Source organism: Rana temporaria, chromosome 1, assembly GCF_905171775.1.
Source record: "Rana temporaria chromosome 1, aRanTem1.1, whole genome shotgun sequence".
Taxonomy (NCBI): domain Eukaryota; kingdom Metazoa; phylum Chordata; class Amphibia; order Anura; family Ranidae; genus Rana; species Rana temporaria.
The window spans coordinates 405336077-405358915 of NC_053489.1; the positions used below are offsets into that span (position 1 = coordinate 405336077).

Here is a 22839-nt window from a genome sequence, read left to right on the forward strand (position 1 = left end):
ATGCACTATACCTCTAACCCTAATCTCACTCCTCCATGCACTATGCTCCTACCCCCAACCCTAATCCCACTCCTCCATGCACTATACCACTAACCCTAATCTCACTCCTCCATGCACTATACCACTAACCCTAATCTCACTCCTCCATGCACTATACCACTAACCCTAATCTCACTCCTCCATGCACTATACCACTAACCCTAATCTCACTCATCCATGCACTATACCACTAACCCTAATCTCACTCCTCCATGCACTATACTCCTACCCCTAACCTCACTCCTCCATGCACTATACCACTAACCCTAATCTCACTCCTACATGCACTATACTTCTAAACCTCATACACCGTTATTCCAAAATATCCTACATCACGTAGTAATTACATCATTTTAAATTGGATTTACTGTATTTAATAGAAATGAATCAAAATAATGTTTCAACAATTATTTTATTTATGCATATTGCTTCCTGTCATTTCAAAGTATGAAGATATTTTCCAGAACAGTACAGTATAATATTATGGAAGTTGGATCATGTTTTCTTGCCAACTGAGTGCACCAGCTGAACTCATGAAGTAGTCTGCAAAAGCGTCTCTAATAGTGAATCCCACCATAGGTCCACGTACATGCAGAAACTCAGCCGGTTCAATATTATGTGACAGTGTATCCTCAAAATTTACTCCATCCCTCTCTTACCAAATTATGTAAAATACAAGCAGCCTTGATTACCTTACATGCGTTTTCTATTTTAAGGTTAATTGGTTTTAGAAAGATTTGCCACTTGTTGGCCAGTATACCAAAAGCACATTCTACAAGTCTTCGTGCTCTACACAGTCTATAGTTGAAGATCCTCTTTCGATTATCTAAATTTCTCTGTGAAAATGGTTTCATGAGATGTTCATGAATAGCAAAAGCATCGTCTGCTACAAATACATAGGGCATTTCAGGTCCCTCTGTACCTGGCAGAGGTCGATTATCAGGTAAATCCAACTCATTAGAAGCAAGCCTTTTCCCAAATGTACTACGTTGAAAGACAGCAGAGTCTGCATTGCTCCCAAATGATCCTATATCAACAAAAATGAATTTATAATCTGCATCGACCACAGCCATTAAAACAACTGAAAAATACTTGTTATAATTATAATACTGGCTACCGCTATGACATGGTTTTATTAGTCTAATATGTTTTCCATCAATAGCCCCTAAACAGTTCGGAAAGTTTGTCTTGTTCCAAAAAGCCTTGGCAACATCTTCCCATTTTTCCTTATTTGGAGTAGGCATAAAAGATCTTCTCAGATTCCAGATTGCATCACATGTTTCCTGCACAATCTTACTTATGGTTGAAATCCCTAGGCAAAATTCGTATTGCAGTGAGGAGTAGGTATTTCCAGTTGCAAGATATCTGAAACAAATATAATTTTATATTTCAGAAAAACTCGTGAAAAAAAGATGGAAGACCTTAAGAGATAACTTCAAACATGAATTATTAAAACAGCAGCAGACTAAAAGTGGTTCTGGATCCAAAAAAGGACGAATTTATTGCCACTACTTCGAACTAGAGTTCTTAAAACCAGTGATGCAAGAGAGACAGTAAGTAATAAATAAGTAACAGTTTATTTTCCTTGAAAAAATGATTTTCTTTAAATTTTTCTAATCCCATCATTTTTTTTTTAAGAACTGAAAACAATTTCACCAGTGATAGTGAAGATGAGGTAATTTCGCAAACTCAGGAGTCTACTCCACAAGAAAATCACCAATTTGAAGAGGATGTGAATTTGGATGACAGAGAGACTCCATTGCCCCCACGAAAAAACACCACGAGATCAAAAAATAATAAAAAGAGGGACACTCAAGATTTTATAGATTAGATTTTATAGTTAAAAACCTGATCGAAACCAACAAAGCGGAGAATAATGAGATCACATCCTTCACAAAAAGCCTGATTCCGCAAATCACAGAAGTTCGAAAAGATTTGCAGTGTGATCTAAGGATCGATATATTAAAAATTATTAAAGATTATCAGATGAAAAGTAATTGCGCTCCTGCTGTACACAGCCATCCCATGCCAAACCAAAGCCAGCCATTTAGGCCGAGTAACCAATGGGAGGGTTCTGGCTTTAGACCAATCGCAAATCCCCAATTCAACAACAGATATTCGGCCCCTTATGATATGCCCCATACTTATTATATGGAACATCATAATACTACTCCTCCCACTACTCCTCAGGCAGGCAGCAGTAGGGAGGATATTAACTCTCGCCCCTATTATCACGACTAGGGATGTCCCGATACCGATACTAGTACCGATACCGAGCATTTCCCCGAGTACTTGTACTCGGGGGAAATGCTCCGATGCCTCACCCGATACCTGGGCAGGCAGGGGAGTTGCAAGTCTTCTCCCCCCCGCTCGTCTTCTCTCCCCCCCCCCGCTCCTCCATGACCGGCTTCTCTCCCCCCCCCCGCTCCTCCGTGACAGGCTTCTCTCCCCCCGCTCCTCCGTGACCGGCTTCTCTCCCCCCGCTCCTCCGTGACCGGCTTCTCTCCCCCCCGCTCCTCCGTGACCGGCTTCTCTTCCCCCCTCAATCTGTCAGGATGGAGAGCGGCGGTAGGAGCCGCTAAACCCGGCTCCTACCTTTTCAGAATGAACAGTCAGTGATCACTGACTCTGTCCATTCATATAACTGAGCATCGTAAAATGTGTTTACTATACTTCAGTTTATGAATGGATAGGAGCCTCTGTCTCCTGTCCATTCATTTCCAGTGCAGCTGAGAAAGGGACTGGGGATCTGTGACCTTAGTCCCTCTCTCTGTCTTAAAGGGGAGACGTCAGAGGTCTGTTAAGACTCCTGATATCTCTCCAAAGACCCCCAACAGGGCTGATTAAAAAATTGCAATAAATATAAAAAAAAAAAAAAAATATGTAAAACGAAAAAAAAAAAAAAAAAAAAAAAAAAAAAACACCGACAATCCCCCTAAAAAGAAATAAAAAATCACTGTAAAAATAAAAAAATTAAAAAAAAAATACTGCCGAAAAAAAGTATCGGTATTCGGTATCGGCGAGTACTTGAAAAAAAAGTATCGGTACTTGTACTCGGTCTGAAAAAAGTGGTATCGGGACAACCCTAATCACGACCTTGGTTAGGTTCAAATTTTTGTTGGATTTGTTATTGAAATATTTTGTTTACAATATTGATAGATATTGCCCGGTCTTTCTATGTTAATGGTTCATGCGAGATATTCTCCAAGTTAACAGTTTAGTTTATAAAAGATGGTTGAAAAGTGTAATGTTCATTATTAAAGAATTATATGAGAAACGTTTTCGAAATATATTGTATTATAAAATACCATTCAAAAAAAGTTGTATATTTGTTATTCAAAATTAAATTATATACATTGATTTTGCCAGAGAAAGCTTTGTTCTATTTTTATGATGCGTGAATGATATGATTGTAAAAGAAAACCCATACCTCAGTGTTATAAGTAGCCGTTCACATGGTGTTATAGCTTCTCTACAGTTTGTATCAACTCTCAACAACGCAGGTCTTAGCAGATCTAGAAGATAGTCAAACCTTTGGAAAAGAATTACTATTTTTGTTATAAAAAACACGAAATTGGTTTATTAGAGTATAAAAAATAGGAGTGAGATTAGGGTTAGGGGTAGGAGTATAGTGCATGTAGGAGTGAGATTAGGGTTAGGAGCATAGTGCATGTAGGAGTGAGATTAGGGTTAGGAGTATAGTGCATGTAGGAGTGGGGTTAGGGGTAGGAGTATAGTGCATGTAGGAGTGGGGTTAGGGTTAGGGGTAGGAGCATAGTGCATGGAGGAGTGAGATTAGGGGTAGGAGCATAGTGCATGTAGGAGTGAGATTAGGGTTAGGGGTAGGAGTATAGTGCATGTAGGAGTGAGATTAGGGTTAGGGGTAGGAGTATAGTGCATGTAGGAGTGAGATTAGGGTTAGGGGTAGGAGTATAGTGCATGGAGGAGTGAGATTAGGGTTAGGAGTATAGTGCATGGAGGAGTGAGATTAGGGTTAGTGGTATAGTGCATGGAGGAGTGAGGTTAGGGGTAAGAGTATAGTGCATGTAGGAGTGAGGTTAGGGGTAGGAGTATAGTGCATGTAGGAGTGAGATTAGGGTTAGCGGTAGGAGTATAGTGCATGGAGGAGTGAGGTTAGGGGTAGGAGTATAGTGCATGTAGGAGTGAGATTAGGGTTAGGGGTAGGAGCATAGTGCATGGAGGAGTGAGATTAGGGGTAGGAGCATAGTGCATGTAGGAGTGAGATTAGGGTTAGGGGTAGGAGTATAGTGCATGTAGGAGTGAGATTAGGGTTAGTGGTATAGTGCATGGAGGAGTGGGGTTAGGGGTAGGAGCATAGTGCATGGAGGAGTGGAATTAGGGTAATGTTTAGCTGTATTGGGCATGGAGAAGTGGGATTACCATGCTTTGAGGGGTAAGATTAGGAAATGTAATGGGCAATGAGATTTGTTGGGTTTAGAACTTTTAGGCATGGAGGAGTGGAATAGATGTATCGTGCATGGACGGGTAGGACTAGGAGGGGTGGGGGACTGCCGGGACTGGCATTTGGAGTGTCAATATAAAACTAGGAAATACTTACGTCGCAATGGTCATTCGTGTGTAATTTCGAAATTTCTCAGGGTGCTCTCTCAGGTCATGATAGAGTAGTGAAAATTGACCTCTGAGTGCAATTGATGGATGGGATGAACCCAAAAGCGACGTTGTGACCTCTGTTTAAGAAAATGTTCCCAAGCATGTAGTACAAATAACAGCAGCTCATGAAACTCCATCTTCTCCAAGGTCCTTCTTCCTTGACGATAAACCAGGAAGTAAACAGGATGTGATGTAATGGGGGTATGTCTATTAGCTAACGCGGTAAAAACGCTATTAAAACACATGGGCGTTAGCGCCAATATTAGCGCGAACGCGGTAAAAACGCAGTAAAAAACATAGCGTTTTCTCAACGCCTCAGTCTGAAACCAGCCTTACACCCTGCGGCCGAATGAGGCATCAGAAGATGCACTCACATCCACCTTATAAAACTTTGAAAAGGTGTGGACCGACGACCAGGTCGCAGCCTTGCACACCTGTAACACAGAGGCTTGGTGTCGGAAAGCCCAGGAGGCTCCAATCGCCCTGGTCGAATGCGCCGTGACCCGAAAGGGAGGCGCCCGCCCCTTCAGGGCGTAGGCCTGAAGCACAACCTGCCGGATCCACCTGGAAATGGTGGCCGACGAGACTGCCAGGCCCTTACTGGGACCGGACACAGACACGAACAGCGAATCCGACTTCCGGAACGGAGCTATCGCCGACAAGTAAACTCGAAGGGCCCGAACCACATCCAGAGAATGTAAAACGGCTTCCTTCGGGTTCTTCGGCTGAGGACATAATGATGGAACAACAATGTCCTCGTTAATGTGAAAGGCCGAAACGACCTTCGGAAGAAGAGGTCGCGGGCGCAGCACCACCTTATCCTGATGGATGACCAAGTAGGGGGCCTTGCAAGACAGGGCCGCCAGTTCAGACACTCGTCTGATAGAGGTAATAGCTACCAGAAAGACCACCTTCTGCGACAAAGTCAGCAAGGGGATCTCCCGAATGTCCTCAAAGGGGGCACGCTGAAGCGCCGAGAGGACCAAGTTCAAGTCCCAAGAAGGTAGCGGAGGGCGCACCGGGGGGGCCACATGCCGGACCCCCTGCACAAACGTGCGAACGAAGGAGTGCGCTGCCACGGGACGCTGAAAATAAACAGCCAGAGCAGAAATCCGACTCTTGATCGTGCTCAAGGCAAGAGCCTGGTCCACTCCCCGCTGTAGGAACAGCAGGATCCGGGACACCACGTAAGTACGGGGGTGCCACTTCATCTCCTCACACAGATGTATGCTTTCCATGTACGATGGTAAATTTTCCGAGAAGTGGACTTCCGTGCACGCATCATGGTAGAGATTACCGGGCCCGACAGGCCCCGGTCCTTCAGTACCTGGTTCTCAACAGCCACGCCGTTAAAGCCAGTGACCGTAAAGCAGGATGGAAGATCGGGCCCTGAGACAGGAGATCTTCCCTCAGAGGCAGGCGCCAGGGGGCGTCTGCCACCAGACGTACCAGGTCCGCGTACCAAGAGCGACGCGGCCAATCTGAGGCGATCAGGATCGTTGGAATCCCTTCGGCTTCCACCCTGCACAGCAGGCGGGGTAGGAGCCTTAGAGGAGGGAAGGCGTAAATCAGGTGATATTGACCCCAGGGAGCCACCAACGCGTCTGCCCACGGGTCCCTTGACCTGGCCACAAACCGTGGCACCTTCCGATTGAGACAGGACGCCAGAAGGTCTACGTCTGGAGTGCCCCATTTTTGGCACAGGATCTGAAACACCTCCGGGTGGAGAGACCACTCCCCTTGATCCAGAGTCGTGCGACTTAGGAAGTCGGCTTGCCAATTCAGAACTCCCGGAATGTATACCGCCGACAGGGCAGGAACGGACCTTTCGGCCCACCGAAGTATGTGAGCGACCTCCGTCGCCGCGGCCAAGCTCCTTGTGCCGCCCTGATGATTGACGTACGCCACGGCCGTGGCGTTGTCGGACTGGATCCTGACAGGACGGCCCTGCAGCTCCAGGGACCACCTGACAAGGCACAGCTTGATCGCTCGGAGCTCCAGGATATTGATTGGCAGGCGGGACTCCTCCTGAGTCCAGCGCCCCTGGGCTGACTGGGTGCCCCTGACGCCCCCCCAGCCGAAGAGGCTGGCGTCCGTCGTGACCACTGTCCAGCGGCACGGAAGAAAAGACTTCCCGGACCGAAGCACCGGAGATGTCAGCCACCATGCCAGGGAAGACTTGGCCAGATGGCTCAACCGAATCTGGCGATCCAGAGAAGATGGGACCCCTGTCCCATCGTGACAGAATCTCCTTCTGTAGTACCCTGGTGTGGAATTGGGCATACGGAACCGCCTCGAAGGAGGCCACCATCAGACCCAGAACCCGCATGCAGAAGCGAAGAGACGACCACTTCTGGGTCGACAACTGTCTCACTGCAGATTGCAGGGTACGCAGTTTTTACGATGGGAGGAACACTTTTGCCTCCCCCCGAATCCAAAACCATCCCCAGGTGTTCCAGCCTCTGGGACGGAACCAACACTGATTTTTTTGAGATTCAGAAGCCAGCCGAACTCATGCAGAGTCCGACACGTGATGACACGTCCTCCTCTAACTCTGAGCCTGAAGAAGCTCTCAGGAGAAGGTCGTCCAGGTATCCCACGATAGCGATCCCTCGCTGCCTTAGCAAGGCCAGGATCGGGGCGAGCACCTTGGTGAACACCCGTGGTGCCGACGCCAGCCCGAACGGGAGGGCCACGAATTGATAGTGGTCCTCCCCGATCGCAAAGCGCAGATACCTGTGGTGGCTTGTGCAAACGGGGACATGCAGGTATGCGTCCATGATGTCCAAGGACGCCATGAAGTCCCCCTGGTGGAGGGCCGCTATGATAGAACGGACCGACTCCATCCTGAATCGCTGCACCTTGACAAAGGAGTTGAGGGCCTTTAGGTCCAGGACAGGGCGAACCCCTCCCTTCTTGAGGACCACGAACAGATTGGAGTAGAACCCCCGAAACCGTTCCAGCGAGGGAACCGGCACAACCACCCCCCTGTCCAGAAGATCCTGGACAGCCCCGGACAGGGCTAGCAGACGATCCGAAGCTGGAGGTTGGATGGAAAATAATCTGTTTGGGGGACAAGAAAGGAACTCTATCTTGTACCCCGAGGCGACCACCTCGCAAACCCAACGGTCGGTCAGAAGAGAATTCCACCGATCCGCGAAGTTGTGAAGCCGTCTCCCCACCCGAGACCCGGGCGGGGGCAGACCTTCATGCGGAAGCAGGCTTGTTTGGTTTGTTGAACCAGGGGCGCTTACGCCCGGCAGCAGGGGCTTTTGCACCTTGCAGACCTTTTCCAGCCGCACGAAAAAACCGCTTAAGGGTAGTAAAAGTAGGACCTTGCTTGCGGCGAGGTTCCTTACCCTTCCCCGACTGAGGGAGCAAGGTGCTCTTACCTCCAGTGGCATCCTTAATGATGTCATCCAGGGATGCGCCATAAAGCCGTCCGCCCTTAAAGGGCAAATCTACCAAGGCCTTTTTTGAGGACTTGTCAGCCGACCAGCACTTCAGCCATATAAGGCGGCGCAGAACCACTGCGTAGACAGAAGCCCTGGAAAGCAAAGGAATCGAATCCATAGCCGCCTCACAGAGAAACTTCTGACCCTGAATCAACTGTTCAGCCAGGTCCCTAGAGGACTCGGAAGCACCTTGGACCTCCAGCTCCTGCAGCAGGAGCTTCGCCCTTTCAGTTAGCGTCTGAGCAACCAGGGCTCCGGCCAGAGCCGGCCTTACCGCCGAACCCACCACCGAGAACAGGGAGCGGGCCACGGCCTCCACTCTCCTATCAGCGGGGTCCTTGAAAGCAGGAGCCCCCTCCACAGGCAACGTAGTAGCCTTGCTCAGTCTGGACACAGGAGGGTCCACCGACGGAGTGACCCACTTTTTTTAAAAAGTCCTCCTCCAGGGGGTAACGGGTAGCAAAGCTTTTAGGAACAGTAAAAGCCTTTTGCGGTGTATCCCATTCCTTATACAACATATTGTCCAAATAAGGAACACAGGGGAATACCTTAGCGGTACGCGGAATCCAAAAGGGACCGACACCGCTGGTGTCTCCGCCACATCCTCTAAATGAAGAGTCTCACGTACCGCGGTAATAAGAGCTCCAACAAATTCCTTGTCGGCAGACTCCGCAGCAGAGTCATCCTCGCTGTCCATGTGGGTTAAGCCCGCATCCTCCGACATGACAGAACCAGAAGCAGCAACAGCGTTCTCAGATTCTGCGTCAGAGATATCCCCAGAAACAGCCTCCGGGGGGGGGGGCGCTTTTTACCCCCCAACCGAGCACTGGCAGCTTCAAACCTGGTGAGAAAAGACTCCAGGACAGCCGACACCGACTCAACAGATGTGGCAGGGGGAGGGGCGCTAAGGGTAATTCCGGCATTGTGAGGAATGAGGGGCCTGATTCAGCCTCCATATTGCAGCTGCCGTGTCACCCCCACTGCCAATGGCAGGAAAAAAGTCCCCCACAGGTCACCTCCCGGCCGCTAGAGCACAGTATGGGGCCCCCTGAGACTCACCACCCCCCGGTACAGCGCGGTCTGTGAAGGACAAGTGTGTGCTGAGGAGGCGCTGCGTCTGTCCCCTCAGAGGATTTGCGGTCTTTTTTCCCCGCCGAAACGGCCACTAGAGGCCGAACTAGTGCTGAAAACTGCGCCGGCCACAAGAAAATGGCCGCCGAATAACACAAGTGCGGCTCCGGCAAAATGGCCGCCATGGCGCAGTTTTAAAAAAGACAGTGTACCCAAAAAAGACAGTACACTAAAACAGCACACACAAAAATGCCCAGAATGACCACCACAGTCCCCTGCAGCGACACAGAACAGCCCCAGCCATACCAGAGTGAAAAAAAAAAAAAAAGAGCCCCAGAGAAAAAAAAACCCTGCACAGCCGTCACCCAAAGGGGAAAGGAGGGAAAAACCCTCAGTCGACCTCCCAAGGGAAAACATTCCAGCCAGACCACTTACCTGAGTAAGGGGCCACTACTTACCTGTCCTGCGACTACCCGGCTGGAGGTATCCCAGACAGAACCAACGTCCGCGAACGCCATGGTTGTCAGCCAGACACACTGTGACAAGGCCATAGAGACCGGTCATATGTGTGCCCTAGAACCGAAGTTCCCCAGCCGCCCCTGGAGCAACGGGGCCTGTCGCGGACGTCCCAAAGCGGAGCTGAGGGCCGGCACACGCTCGAAGGCCGGCACACGCTCGAAGGCCGAACCTGGGGGGGACTACAAGGGTCAAGGACCCAGCCTGTCACCCAGTCGGCTGTTGATAGAAGAATCGCAGGATTCAAAAAATAAAAAAAAAGCGAGGAAAAAACTTGCAAGATGCAAAAAAATTTGCAAGAAAAAAACTCCAGAGTCCAGGACTCCAGAGAGAGCCTGACTCTCCTGACGGTAAGGCAGAAACAAACTGAAGCTGCTGGAGCAGGGTGTGGGTTATGCCTGGGGGAGCCATGCCCCCTGGGAGGAGCGGCATGAAGGAAAGTTTTTAACACCTTAAGTGCTGTAGAATTCTGCCTAAATCTCCTGGTAGGAAGAAGCATAACCCTAAGGTCAATGGAGACTGTGTCCGTCTATGAACGAAAGAGAAATCACAGCGTTACCAAGGAGATTTCCAAGATGGCCTCCGTCTGAGGTAAAAATCAACTCAGAACACAGCAGCACCCCCCAGAGTAACACAGTCCCCCCAACAACACACGGGCCCCGGTGGTAATAAAGAAAACCCAGGAGGCCCCCCTTCACAGCCACTACCCAGTCAGGGGAAGGAGGGAGAGGAAGGGGAGAGGAAAGCAGGGCAGACACTCAGTCGACCTCCCCAGGGAAAAGACCAGCCAGACCACTTACCTGAGTAAGGGGCCACTACTTACCCGTCCTGCGACTACCCGGCTGGAGGTATCCCAGACAGAACCAACGTCCGTAAACGGCATGGCTGTCGGCCAGACACACTGACACAGCCATAGAGACCGGTCATATGTGTGCCCTAGAACCGAAGTTCCCCGGCCGCCCCTGGAGCAACAGGGCCTGTCGTGGACATCCCAAAGCTGAGCGCCGGCACACGCTCGAAGGCCGAACATGGGGGAACTACAAGGGTCGAGGACCCAGCCTGTCACCCAGTCGGCTGTTGATAGAAGAATCGCAGGAAGAAAATAAAAAAGCGAGAAAAATTGCAAGAAAAAAAAAAAAGGATTTTTGTACTCACCGTAAAATCCATTTCTCTGAGTTCATAGACGGACACAGCCTTAATTGACCTTAGGGACGTCCCCAAGCAGTGTCAAAAAATTAGAGGGGTGGGAAAAACAGGTTACACCCCAAACAAAAACCGGAGTTACTCAACGGAGGAACTCCAACCTTAAACTGCCGCCTGTAACACCCTGCGGCCGAAGGAGGCATCAGAAGATGCACTCACATCCACCATATAAAACTTTGAAAAAGCGTGTACCGACGACCAGGTCGCAGCCTTACACACCTGTAACAGAGGCTTGGTGTCGGAAAGCCCAAGAGGCCCCGATCGCCCTGGTCGAATGCGCCATGACCCGAAAGGGGGGCGCCCGCCCTTCAGGGCATAGGCCTGAAGCACAACCTGTCGGATCCACCTGGAAATGGTGGCCGACGAGACTGCCAGGCCCTTACTGGGACCGGACACAGACAGCGAGTCCGACTTCTGGAACGGAGCTGTCGCCGACAAGTAAACTCGAAGGGCCCGAACCACATCCAAAGAATGTAAAGTGGCCTCCTTCGGGTTCTTTGGCTGAGGACATAAGGATGGAAGAACAATGTCCACATCCAAGTGAAAAGCCGAAACGACCTTAGGGAGAAAAAACGGCTGCGGCCGCAGCACCACCTCATCCTTACGGATGACCAAGCAGGGAGCCTTGCAAGACAAGGCCGCCAGAACAGACAGACACCCGTCTGATCGAGGTAATTGCTACCAGAAATAAAATCACCTTTTGTGACAATAAACAAAAAACCTCCCGAATGTCCTCAAAGGGAGCATCCCGAAGCACTGAAAGGACTAAATTCAAGTCCCATGGGGGTAATGGAGGGCGCACCGGAGGGGCCACCTGCCAGACCCCCTGACCCAACGCACGCACCCAGGAGTGCGATGCCAAGGGTCACTGCAAGTAAAAACAGCCAGAGCAGAAATCTGGCTCCTAACCGTACGTAAGGCGAGAGCCTGAACCACTCCCTGCTGCAAACGCATGTACGAGAGTGCCAGTTCATCTCCCCACACACAGAGAAGTAGGCCTTCCATGCATGAGGAAAAACCTACGTGAGGTAGCCTTCCATGCAGGCAGCACGGTAGAGACCACCAAGCCCAATAGGCCTTGGTCCTTAAGCCCCTGGCTCTCAACAGCCACGCCGCTAAGGCCGGTGGCTGTGAAACAGGGTGGAAGATCGGACCCTGTAACAGAAAATCAATTCCCAGGGGAAGATGCTAGGGGGCGTCTGCCAGCAGACGCACCTGGTCCGCGTACCAGAAGCGACGCGGCCAATCTGGGGCAATCAGGACCGATAGAATCCCTACAGCTTCTACTCTGCGCAGCAGGCGAGGAAGAAGCTTCCGAGGAGGGAAGGTGTAAAGTAGGCGACAGCGACCCCAAGGAGCCACCAACGCGCCTGACGCGTCCGCCCACGGGTCCTTAAACCTGGCCACGAACCGTGGCACCGATAGAGACGGGACGCTAGAAGGTCCACGTCCGGAGTGCCCCACTTTCGGCACAGACCCCAAACACCTGCGGGTGGAGAGACCACTCTCCTTGGCCCAGTGCAGTGCGACTTAGGTAGTCGGCTAGCCAATTCCGTATTCCCAGAATGTACCCAGCCGATAGAGCCGGAACGGACCCTTCGGCCCACCGAAAGGATGCGCGCGACCCACGTCGCTGCAACAGAACTCCGTGTGCCTCCCTGATGATCAACCTACGCCACGGACGTGGTGTTATCCGACAGGATCCTGACCGGTCGGCCCTGTAGATCCAGGGACCACCTGGCAAAGCTTGATTGCTCGGAGCTCCAGAACGTTGATCAGTAGGCAGGACTCCACCTGAGTCCAGTGCCCCTGGGCTGACTGGGTGCCCCAAGCGCCCCTCCCCAACCGGAGAGGCTGGCATCCGTCGTGACCACTGTCCAGTGGCCTGCAGAAAAATGACTTTCCTGCCCGAAGCACCGGAAACGCCAGCCACCACACCAGGGGAGACATGATCAGATGACTCAACTGAATCTGGTAATCCAGAGATGACGGAAGCTAGTCCCATCGTGACAGCAGTTCCCTCCGTAGTACCCTGGCGTGGAATTGGGCATACGGAACCGCCTCGAAAGAGGCTACCAACTGACCCAGAACCTTCCTGCAGAATCGCAGAGATGACCGCTTCTGGGTCTGCAACCACTGCACAGCAAATATCAGAGTCTGAAGTTTTTCCGCTAGGAGAAAAACACTCCCGCCCCGGAGGAATCCAGGACCAGTCCCAGGTATCCCTGAGACGGAATCAACCCTGATTTCAGGACAATCCAGAAACCAGCCGAACACTCGGAGAGCCTGACACGTGATACACGGCTCCACCAATGCAGAGCTCGAAGAAGCTCGTAGGAGAATGTCGTCCAGACATCCCATGATAACAAACCCCTGCTGTCACAGCCGGGCCAGTATCGGGACGAGCACCTTGGCGAAAACCCGCTGAATGGGAAGGACACCATTGAAAATGGCCCCCCCCGACCGCAAAGCACAGAATCTCCGGTGGTTTGAGGATATGCAGGTACATGTTCATGACATCCAAGGATGCCAGAAAATCCCCCTGATGAAGTGCCGCTATTACCAGGCGAATCGACACCACCTTGACAAAACAAAACGAGGGACTTGAGGCCCAGGATCGACCGGGCCCCATCCTCCGTGGGGACACAAACAGAATGGAGTAAAACCCAGAGACCGTTCCAACGAGCACAATCACTCCCCTGACCAGAAGATCCTGGACAGCCCCTGACGGAGTCAACCGGCAAACCGGAGGAGGCCAGAAGCCGGAGGGAAAAAAAGGATTTTTGTACTCACCGTAAAATCCATTTCTCTGAGTTCATAGACGGACACAGCATCCTTTGACCTTAGGGTTATGCTTCTTCCTACCAGGAGATTTAGGCAGAATTCTACAGCACTTAAGGTGTTAAAAACTTTCCTTCATGCCGCTCCTCCCAGGGGGCGTGGCTCCCCCAGGCATAACCCACACCCTGCTCTAGCAGCTTCAGTTCGTAACAAGCAGTACAAACAAAGGAGGGGTGGGTGCTGTGTCCGTCTATGAACTCAGAGAAATGGATTTTACGGTGAGTACAAAAATCCTTTTTTCTCTTTCGTTCATAGACGGACACAGCATCCTTTGACCTTGGGGACGTCCCCAAGCAGTGTCAAAAAAATTAGAGGGGTGGGAAAATAACACAGCAAAAACAGGTTACACCCCAAACAAAACCGGAGTTACTCAACGGAGGAACTCCAACCTTAAACTGCCGCCTGTAACACCCTGCGGCCGAAGGAGGCATCAGAAGATGCACTCACATCCACCTTATAAAACTTTGAAAAAGTGTGGAACGACGACCAGGTCGCTGCCTTACACACCTGTAACACAGAGGCTTGGTGTCGGAAGCCCAGGAGGCCCCGATCGCCCTGGTCGAATGCGCCATGACCCGAAAGGGAGGCGCCCGCCCCTTCAGGGCGTAGGCCTGAAGCACAACCTGTCGGATCCACCTGGAAATGGTGGCCGACGAGACTGCCAGGCCCATACTGGGACCGGACACAGACACGAACAGCGAGTCCGACTTCCGGAACGGAGCTGTCGCCGACAAGTAAACTCGAAGGGCCCGAACCACATCCAGAGAATGTAAAAAGGCTTCCTTCGGGTTCTTCGGCTGAGGACATAATGATGGAACAACAATGTCCTCGTTAATGTGAAAGGGCCGAACGACCTTCGGAAGAAAAGAGGGCTGCGGGCGCAGCACCGCCTTATCCTGATGGATGACCAAGTAGGGGGCCTTGCAAGACAAGGCCGCCAGTTCAGACACTCGTCTGATAGAGGTAATAGCTACCAGAAAGATCACCTTCTGCGACAAAGTCAGCAAGGGGATCTCCCGAATGTCCTCAAAGGGGGCACGCTGAAGCGCCGAGAGGACCAAGTTCAAGTCCCAAGAAGGTAGCGGAGGGCGCACCGGGGGGGCCACATGCCGGACCCCCTGCACAAACGTGCGAACCAAAGAATTCGCTGCCAAGGGACGCTGAAAATAAACAGCCAGAGTAGAAATCTGACTCTTGATCGTGCTCAAGGCAAGAGCCTGGTCCACTCCCCGCTGTAGGGACAGCAGGATCTGGGACACCACGTAAGTACGGGGGTGCCACTTCATCTCCTCACACATAGAGATGTATGCTTTCCATGTACGATGTAAATTTTTCGAGAAGTGGACTTCCGTGCACGCAGCATGGTAGAGATTACCGGGCCCGACAGGCCCCGGTCCTTCAGTACCTGGTTTTCAACAGCCACGCCGTTAAAGCCAGTGACCGTAAAGCAGGATGGAAGATCGGGCCCTGAGACAGGAGATCTTCCCTCCGAGGCAGACGCCAGGGGGCGTCTGCCACCAGACGTACCAGGTCCGCGTACCAAGAGCGACGCGGCCAATCTGGGGCGATCAGGATCGTTGGAATACCTTCGGCTTCCACCGGCTTCCACCCTGCGCAGCAGGCGGGGTAGGAGCCTTTAGAGGGAAGGCGTAAATCAGGTGATATTGACCCCAGGGAGCCACTAACGCGTCTGACGCGTCTGCCCACGGGTCCCTTGCCCTGGCCACAAACCGTGGTACCTTCAGATTGAGACGGGACGCCAGAAGGTCCACGTCTGGAGTGCCACATTTTTGGCACAGGATCTGAAACACCTCCGGGTGGAGAGACCACTCCCCTTGATCCAGAGTCATGCGACTTAGGAAGTCGGCTTACCAATTCAGAACTCCCGGAATGTATACCGCCGACAGGGCCGGAACGGACCTTTCGGCCCACCGAAGTATGTGAGCGACCTCCGTCGCCACGGCCAAGCTCCTTGTGCCGCCCTGATGATTGACGTACGCCACGGCCGTGGCGTTGTCGGACTGGATCCTGACAGGACGGCCCTGTAGCTCCAGCGACCACCTGACAAGGCACAGCTTGATTGCTCGGAGCTCCAGGATATTGATCGGCAGGCGGGACTCCTCCCGAGTCCAGCGCCCCTGGGCTGACTGGGTGCCCCAGACGCCCCCCCAGCCGAAGAGGCTGGCATCCGTCGTGACCACTGTCCAGCGGCACGGAAGAAAAGACTTCCCGGACCGAAGCACCGGAGACGTCAGCCACCATGCCAGGGAAGATTTGGCCAGATGGCTCAACCGAATCTGGCGATCCAGAGAAGATGGGACCCTGTCCCATCGTGACAGAATCTCCTTCTGTAGTACCCTGGTGTGGAATTGGGCATACAGAACCGCCTCGAAGGAGGCCACCATCAGACCCAGAACCCGCATGCAGAAGCGAAGAGATGACCACTTCTGGGTCAACAACTGTCTCACTGCAGATTGCAGGGTCAGCAGGTTTTGCGATGGGAGGAACACTTTTGTCTCCCCCGAATCCAAAACCAGCCCCAGGTGTTCCAGCCTCTGGGACGGAACCAACACTGATTTTCTGAGATTCAGAAAACCAGCCGAACTCCTGCAGAGTCCGACACGTGATGGACACGTCCTCTAACTCTGAGCCTGAAGAAGCTCTCAGGAGAAGGTCGTCCAGGTATCCCACGATAGCGATCCCTCGCTGCCGTAGCAAGGCCAGGATCGGGGCGAGCACCTTGGTGAACACCCGTGGTGCCGACGCCAGCCCGAACGGGAGGGCCACGAATTGATAGTGGTCCTCCCCGATCGCAAAGCGCAGATACCTTTGGTGGCTTGTGCCAACGGGAACATGCAGGTATGCGTCCATGATGTCTAAGGACGCCATGAAGTCCCCCTGGTGGAGGGACGCTATGATAGAACGGACCGACTCCACCCTGAATCGCTGCACCTTGACAAAGGAGTTGAGGGCCTTTAGGTCCAGGATAGGGCGAACCCCTCCCTTCTTGGGGACCACGAACAGATTGGAGTAGAACCCCCGAAACCGTTCCAGCGAGGGGACCGGCACAACCACCCCCCTGTCCAGAAGATCCTGGACAGCCCCGGACAGGGCTAGCCGACGATCCGGAGGAAGCTGGAGGTTGGATGGAAAAAATCTGTTTGGGGGACAAGAAAGGAACTCTATCTTGTACCCCGAGGCGACCACCTCGCAAACCCAACGGTCGGATAGAAGAGAATTCCACCGATCCACGAAGTCGTGAAGCCGTCCCCCCACCCGAGACCCGGGCGGGGGCAGACGCGGGCGGGGGCAGACCTTCATGCGGAAGCAGGCTTGTCCGCAGGCTTGTTCGGTTTTTTGAACCAGGGGCGCTTACGCCCGGCAGCAAGGGCTTTTGCACCTTGCGGACCTTTTCCAGCCGCACGAAAAAAACGATTAGGGGGTAGTAAAAGTAGGACCTTGCTTGCGGCGAGGTTCCCTACCCTTCCCCGACTGAGGGAGCAAGGTGCTCTTACCTCCAGTGGCATCCTTAATGATGTCATCCAGGGATGCCCCCAAAAGCCGTCCGCCCTTAAAAGGCAAATCTATCAAGGCCTTTTTTGAGGACTGGTCAGCCGACCAGCACTTCAGCCATATAAGGCGGCGCAGAACCACTGCGTAGACAGAAGCCCTGGAAAGCAAAGGAATCTAATCCATATCTGCCTCGCAGAGAAACTTCTGACCCTGAATCAACTGTTCAGCCAGGTCCCTAGAGGACTCGGAAGCACCCTAGACCTCCAGATCCTGCAGCAGGAGCTTCGCCCTTTCAGTTAGCGTCTGAGCAACCAGGGCGCCGGCCAGAGCCGGCCTTACCGCCGAACCCACCACCGAGAACAGGGAGCGGGCCACGGCCTCCACTCTCCTATCAGCGGGGTCCTTGAAAGCAGGAGCCCCCTCCACAGGCAACGTAGTAGCCTTACTCAGTCTGGACACAGGAGGGTCCACCGACGGAGGAGTGACCCACTTTTTTAAAAAGTCCTCCTCCAGGGGGTAACGGGTAGCAAAGCTTTTAGGAATAGTAAAAGCCTTTTGCGGTGTATCCCATTCCTTATACAACAAATTGTCCAAATAAGGAACACAAGGGAATACCTTAGCGGTACGCGGTGGTTTGCGGAATCCAAAAGGGACTGACACCGCTGGTGTCTCCGCCACATCCTCTAAATGAAGAGTCTCACGCACCGCAGTAATAAGAGCTCCAACAAATTCCTTGTCAGCAGACTCCGCAGCAGAGTCATCCTCGCTGTCCATGTGGGTTAAGCCCGCATCCTCTGACATGACAGAAGCATCAGAGATATCCCCAGAAACAGCCTCCGGGGGGGGCGCTTTTTTACCCCCCAACCGAGCACTGGCTGCTCCAAACCTGGTGAGAAAAAGACTCCAGGACAGCCGACACCGACTCAACAGATGGGGAAGGGGCGCTTAAGGGTTAATTCCGGCATTGTGAGGAATGAGGGGCCTGATTCAGGCTCCATATTGCAGCTGCCGTGTCACCCCCACTGCCAATGGCAGGAAAAAAGTCCCCCACAGGTCACCTCCCGGCCGCTAGAGCACAGTATGGGGCCCCCTGAGACTCACCACCCCCCTGGTACAGTGCGGTCTGTGAAGGCAAGTGTGTGCTGAGGAGAAGCTGCAGCGCTGCGTCTGTCCCCTCAGATGATTCGCGGTCTTTTTTCCCCGCCGAAACGGCCACTAGAGGCCGAACTAGTGCTGAAAACGGCGCCGGCCACAAGAAAATGGCCGCCCAATACAAGCGCGGCTCCGGCAAAATGGCCGCCGTTGCGCAGTTTTAAAAAGACAGTGTACCCAAAAATGACAGTACACCAAAACAGCACACAGCACACACAAAAATGCCCAGAATGTCCACCACAGTCCCCTGCAGTGACACAGAACAGCCCCAGCCATACCACGAGTGAAAAAAAATGAGCCCCAGAGAAAAAAAACCCCTGCACAGCCGTCACCCAAAGGGGGAAGGAGGGAGAGGAATAAGGGAGAGAGGAAAGCAGGGAAAAACCCTCAGTCGACCTCCCAAGGGAAAACATTCCAGCCAGACCACTTACCTGAGTAAGGGGCCACTACTTACCTGTCCTGCGACTACCCGGCTGGAGGTATCCCAGACAGAACCAACGTCCGCGAACGGCATGGCTGTCGGCCAGACACTGTGACAAGGCCATAGAGACCGGTCATATGTGTGCCCTAGAACCGAAGTTCCCCGGCCGCCCCTGGAGCAATGGGGCCTGTCGTGGACGTCCCAAAGCGGAGCTGAGGGCCGGCACACGCTCGAAGGCCGAACCTGGGGGGACTACAAGGGTCGAGGACCCAGCCTGTCACCCAGTCGGCTGTTGATAGAAGAATCGCAGGATTCAAAATAAAATAAAAAAGCGAGGAAAAACTCGCAAAAAGCAAAAAAATTTGCAAGAAAAAAACTCCAGGACTCCAGAGAGAGCCTGACTCTCCTGACGGTTAGGCAGAAACAAACTGAGGCTGCTAGAGCAGGGTGTGGGTTATGCCTGGGGGAGCCACGCCCCCTGGGAGGAGCGGCATGAAGGAAAGTTAACACCTTAAGTGCTGTAGAATTCTGCCTAAATCTCCTGGTAGGAAGAAGCATAACCCTAAGGTCAAAGGATGCTGTGTCCGTCTATGAACGAAAGAGAAAAACCTGTTTGGCAGACAAGAAACTCAGTCTTGTACCCCAAGGATCTTGTACCCCAAGGAAAACACTTCGCAATGCGAAGCCAGTCTCCCACCCGAGACACGGGCGGGAGCAGACCTTCAGGCGGAAGCAGGTATGTCCGCAGACTTGTTAGGCATGCGGTATCAGGTGCGCTGCTACCCCACAGTGGGGATTCAAGCACCATGTAGACCTACCCCCACCGCACAGGGCGAGTGAAAAAACGCTCGGAGGTAGGCAAGGAGGGTCCTTGTACAGGATGAGGTCCCTAGCCCTTCCCAGACTGTGGGAACAGCATGCGCTTACCACCCGTGGCATCCTCAATGATGCCAGTCAGGGAAGACCCAAAAGGACCGTTCACCCTTAACGGCCATCACCAAGGCCACCTTAGAGGTCCTTCTTCCAGCTCCTGCAGCAGGAGCTTCGCCCTTTAAGTCGGGGCCTGACCAGGGCCCCGGCCAGAGCCGGCCTCACCGCCGAACCCACCACCGTGAATAGGGAGCGGGCCACGGCCTCCACTCTATCAGCGGGATCCTGAAATGCAGGAGCCCCTTCCACAGGCAACGTGGTGGCCATGCGCAGGCTGGACACAGGGGATCCACTGGCGGAGGAGAGACCTACTTTGTTTTTGTTTTTTAAAGCCCCCCTCAAGGGGGTAACAGGTTGCAAAGTTTTTTGACAAACTTTTTGCGGTGCATCCCATTCCTTGTATAACAGTCCAAATAAGGAACACAAGGAAACCCTTCAGCGGTGCGTGGTAGTCTGCTGGTACTGACACGGAGGTGTCTCCGCCACATCCTCAATTTTTAGAGTCTCACGCACCGCAGAAACAAGAGCTCCAACAAATTCTTGCCAGCAACTGACTGCAGCAGAGTCATCCTCACTATCCATAAGGGTTAAAACCTGCAGCCTCTGACATAACAGAACCAGGAAAAAAAAAAACAGCGATTCTGTGTCATCCCCAGAAGCAGGCTTCAGGGAGGGGGCGCTTTTTTACCCCCCCATCCGGGCACCAGCTGCTTCAAACCTGGCAAGAAACCCAGGACAGCCAACATAACAGATGTGGCAGGGGAAGGGGCATTAAGGGTTAACTTAGGCATAGCTTGAGAGGGAGACCTGGCTCAGGTTCCATAGTGTCAGCGCTGAGTCACCCACCCTGCAAGGCAGGACAAAAAAAAAAAAAAAAAACACACACACTGGTCACAGCGTTACCAAGGAGATTTCCAAGATGGCCACCATCTGAGGTAAAAATTACCTCATAGAACACAGCAGCACTGGCTGTGCTTTGTCTGTCACCTCAGGAAAGAATCACAGCGTTACCAAGGAGATTTCCAAGATGGCCGCTGTCTGAGGTAAAAATCAACTCATAGAACACAGCAGCACCCCCCAGAGTAACACACAGTCCCCCAACACACGGGCCCCGGTGGTAATAAAGAAAACCCAGGAGGACCCCCCTTCACAGCCACTACCCAGTCAGGGGGAAGGAGGGAGAGGAAGGTGAGAGAGGAAAGCAGGGCGGACCCTCAGTCGACCTCCCCAGGGAAAACACCAGCCAGACCACTTACCTGAGTAAGGGGCCACTACTTACCCATCCTGCGACTACCCGGCTGGAGGTATCCCAGACAGAACCAACGTCCGTTAACGGCATGGCTGTCGGCCAGACACACTGACACAGCCATAGAGACCGGTCATATGTGTGCCCTAGAACCGAAGTTCCCCGGCCGCCCCTGGAGCAATGGGGCCTGTCGTGGACGTCCCAAAGCTGAGCTGAGGGCCGGCACACGCTCGAAGGCCGAACATGGGGGGGGGGACTACAAGGGTCGAGGACCCAGCCTGTCACCCAGTCGGCTGTTGATAGAAGAATCGCAGGATTCAAAATGCAGGAACAAAATAAAAAAGCGAGAAAAAAACTCCAGAGTCCAGGAACTCCAGAGAGAGCCTGACCTCCTGTCGTTAGGCAGAAAACAAACTGAGGCTGCTAAAGCAGGGTGTGGGTTATGCCTGGGGGAGCCACGCCCCCTGGGAGGAGCAGCATGAAGGAAAGTTTTTAACACCTTAAGTGCTGTAGAATTCTGCCTAAATCTCCTGGTAGGAAGAAGCATAACCCTAAGGTCAATGAAGGCTGTGTCAGTCTATGAACGAAAGAGAAAAAATAAGCCTCAGAGCACATAGGCCCAAAGGAGCCATGTCATCTCCTTGCTAGGCAGAAAAAAAAACCTGGGGCTGCAGAGCGTGGGGGGGATGTACATGGGGAAACAACCCCCTGGGGAGGTACTGTGTGGAGTGTTTAACACTTAACATGCTGTTTTTTTCTGCCTAGTCAATCTCCTAAAAGGGAGGATAATACCCCCAAGGTCAATTGCTGCTGTGTCCGTCCATGAACGGAAGAGAATAAAAACGCAATTCAGTTTACAGTAACCAGAAGTGAGACAATTGGAGATCTTGATGAATTGGCTATTTTGATATTACAGACTAGAGATCTTGTGACACAGCTGGTATACAGAACGCTGGCTGCTGTCAAAGTCCTGCCTCCTAGACAGGCATTAGACCAGTGCGCTGTCCATCACAGCAGCTGGCGCAGGAGGCAGGACTTTCAACAGCGGCCAGCATTTCATATACTAGCTGTTTTACAGTGAGAGGCACGCTCTGATTCCGTCTGCAATTCTCCCAATTCCTTGCTGCATTGATGACAAATATGATGCACTGATAAGCAGTGGACACTACCAAAAATCTGTAAGGAGAGGTTTCCACAATCCCTGCAGTTTTCTCATCTATTCAGTTTGATGTATATTGTATGCCACATTTACATAGACTGTTATTGTAGTCATATTGAAGCTTGAGCTTTCAATACATTAGAGGGTTCCACCATTGTGTTATTGATTAGCAAGTTTAGCACTGTAGCTTTGTTTTTTCTCATGGCCATGTAAAGCAGCATGTCCTAACCATTTGTGTTGTGGCTAAAGATGTGATCAAACAGCATTCAGTTCTTGTAAAGGTGCAAGATCTCAAAGCTGGAGGAGGAATATGTCCAATACTGAAATGCAGTAGAAAAAAAAAATGAAATATAATTTTTTTTTAGGGGCATGTGTGTACAGTTCAGTAGTGATTGAGCACTTCCTGCCTGCCGTCCTTGACTTTGAGCGGGGATATCAGAATGGTGCCTGCATCTACAGGCCTCATCTGTCAACCGGTAATTCCTTTCACCACAAAAACGATCACTGCCAGATTGTTATTACGGGAGGGCGAGAGGGGACAGTACCACTGCGATCGATGAGTCGGAGACCAGATCCCGCAGCCCTGGATGTTGACCAGTGATTTCCGGCGGACCAGGTGGTCGCAGAGCCTGCTCAAAGGCTGGGTGCAATGTTATGACGC

The 22839-nt window shown here is 52.1% G+C and overlaps 1 protein-coding gene across 1 annotated transcript; it reads right to left on the bottom strand.

Moving 5' to 3' along the window:
- Nucleotides 1-432: 432 nt before the first annotated feature.
- On the bottom strand, nucleotides 433-3608 carry LOC120913638 (protein ANTAGONIST OF LIKE HETEROCHROMATIN PROTEIN 1-like). The gene is made up of 2 exons (XM_040323742.1): nucleotides 3470-3608; nucleotides 433-1404 (listed from the first exon to the last, which is right to left on the bottom strand). The coding sequence occupies exon 2, from the start codon at nucleotides 1281-1283 to the stop codon at nucleotides 672-674; it is 612 nt and encodes a 203-aa protein (XP_040179676.1). The 5' UTR covers nucleotides 1284-1404; nucleotides 3470-3608; the 3' UTR covers nucleotides 433-671.
- Nucleotides 3609-22839: the final 19231 nt, after the last annotated feature.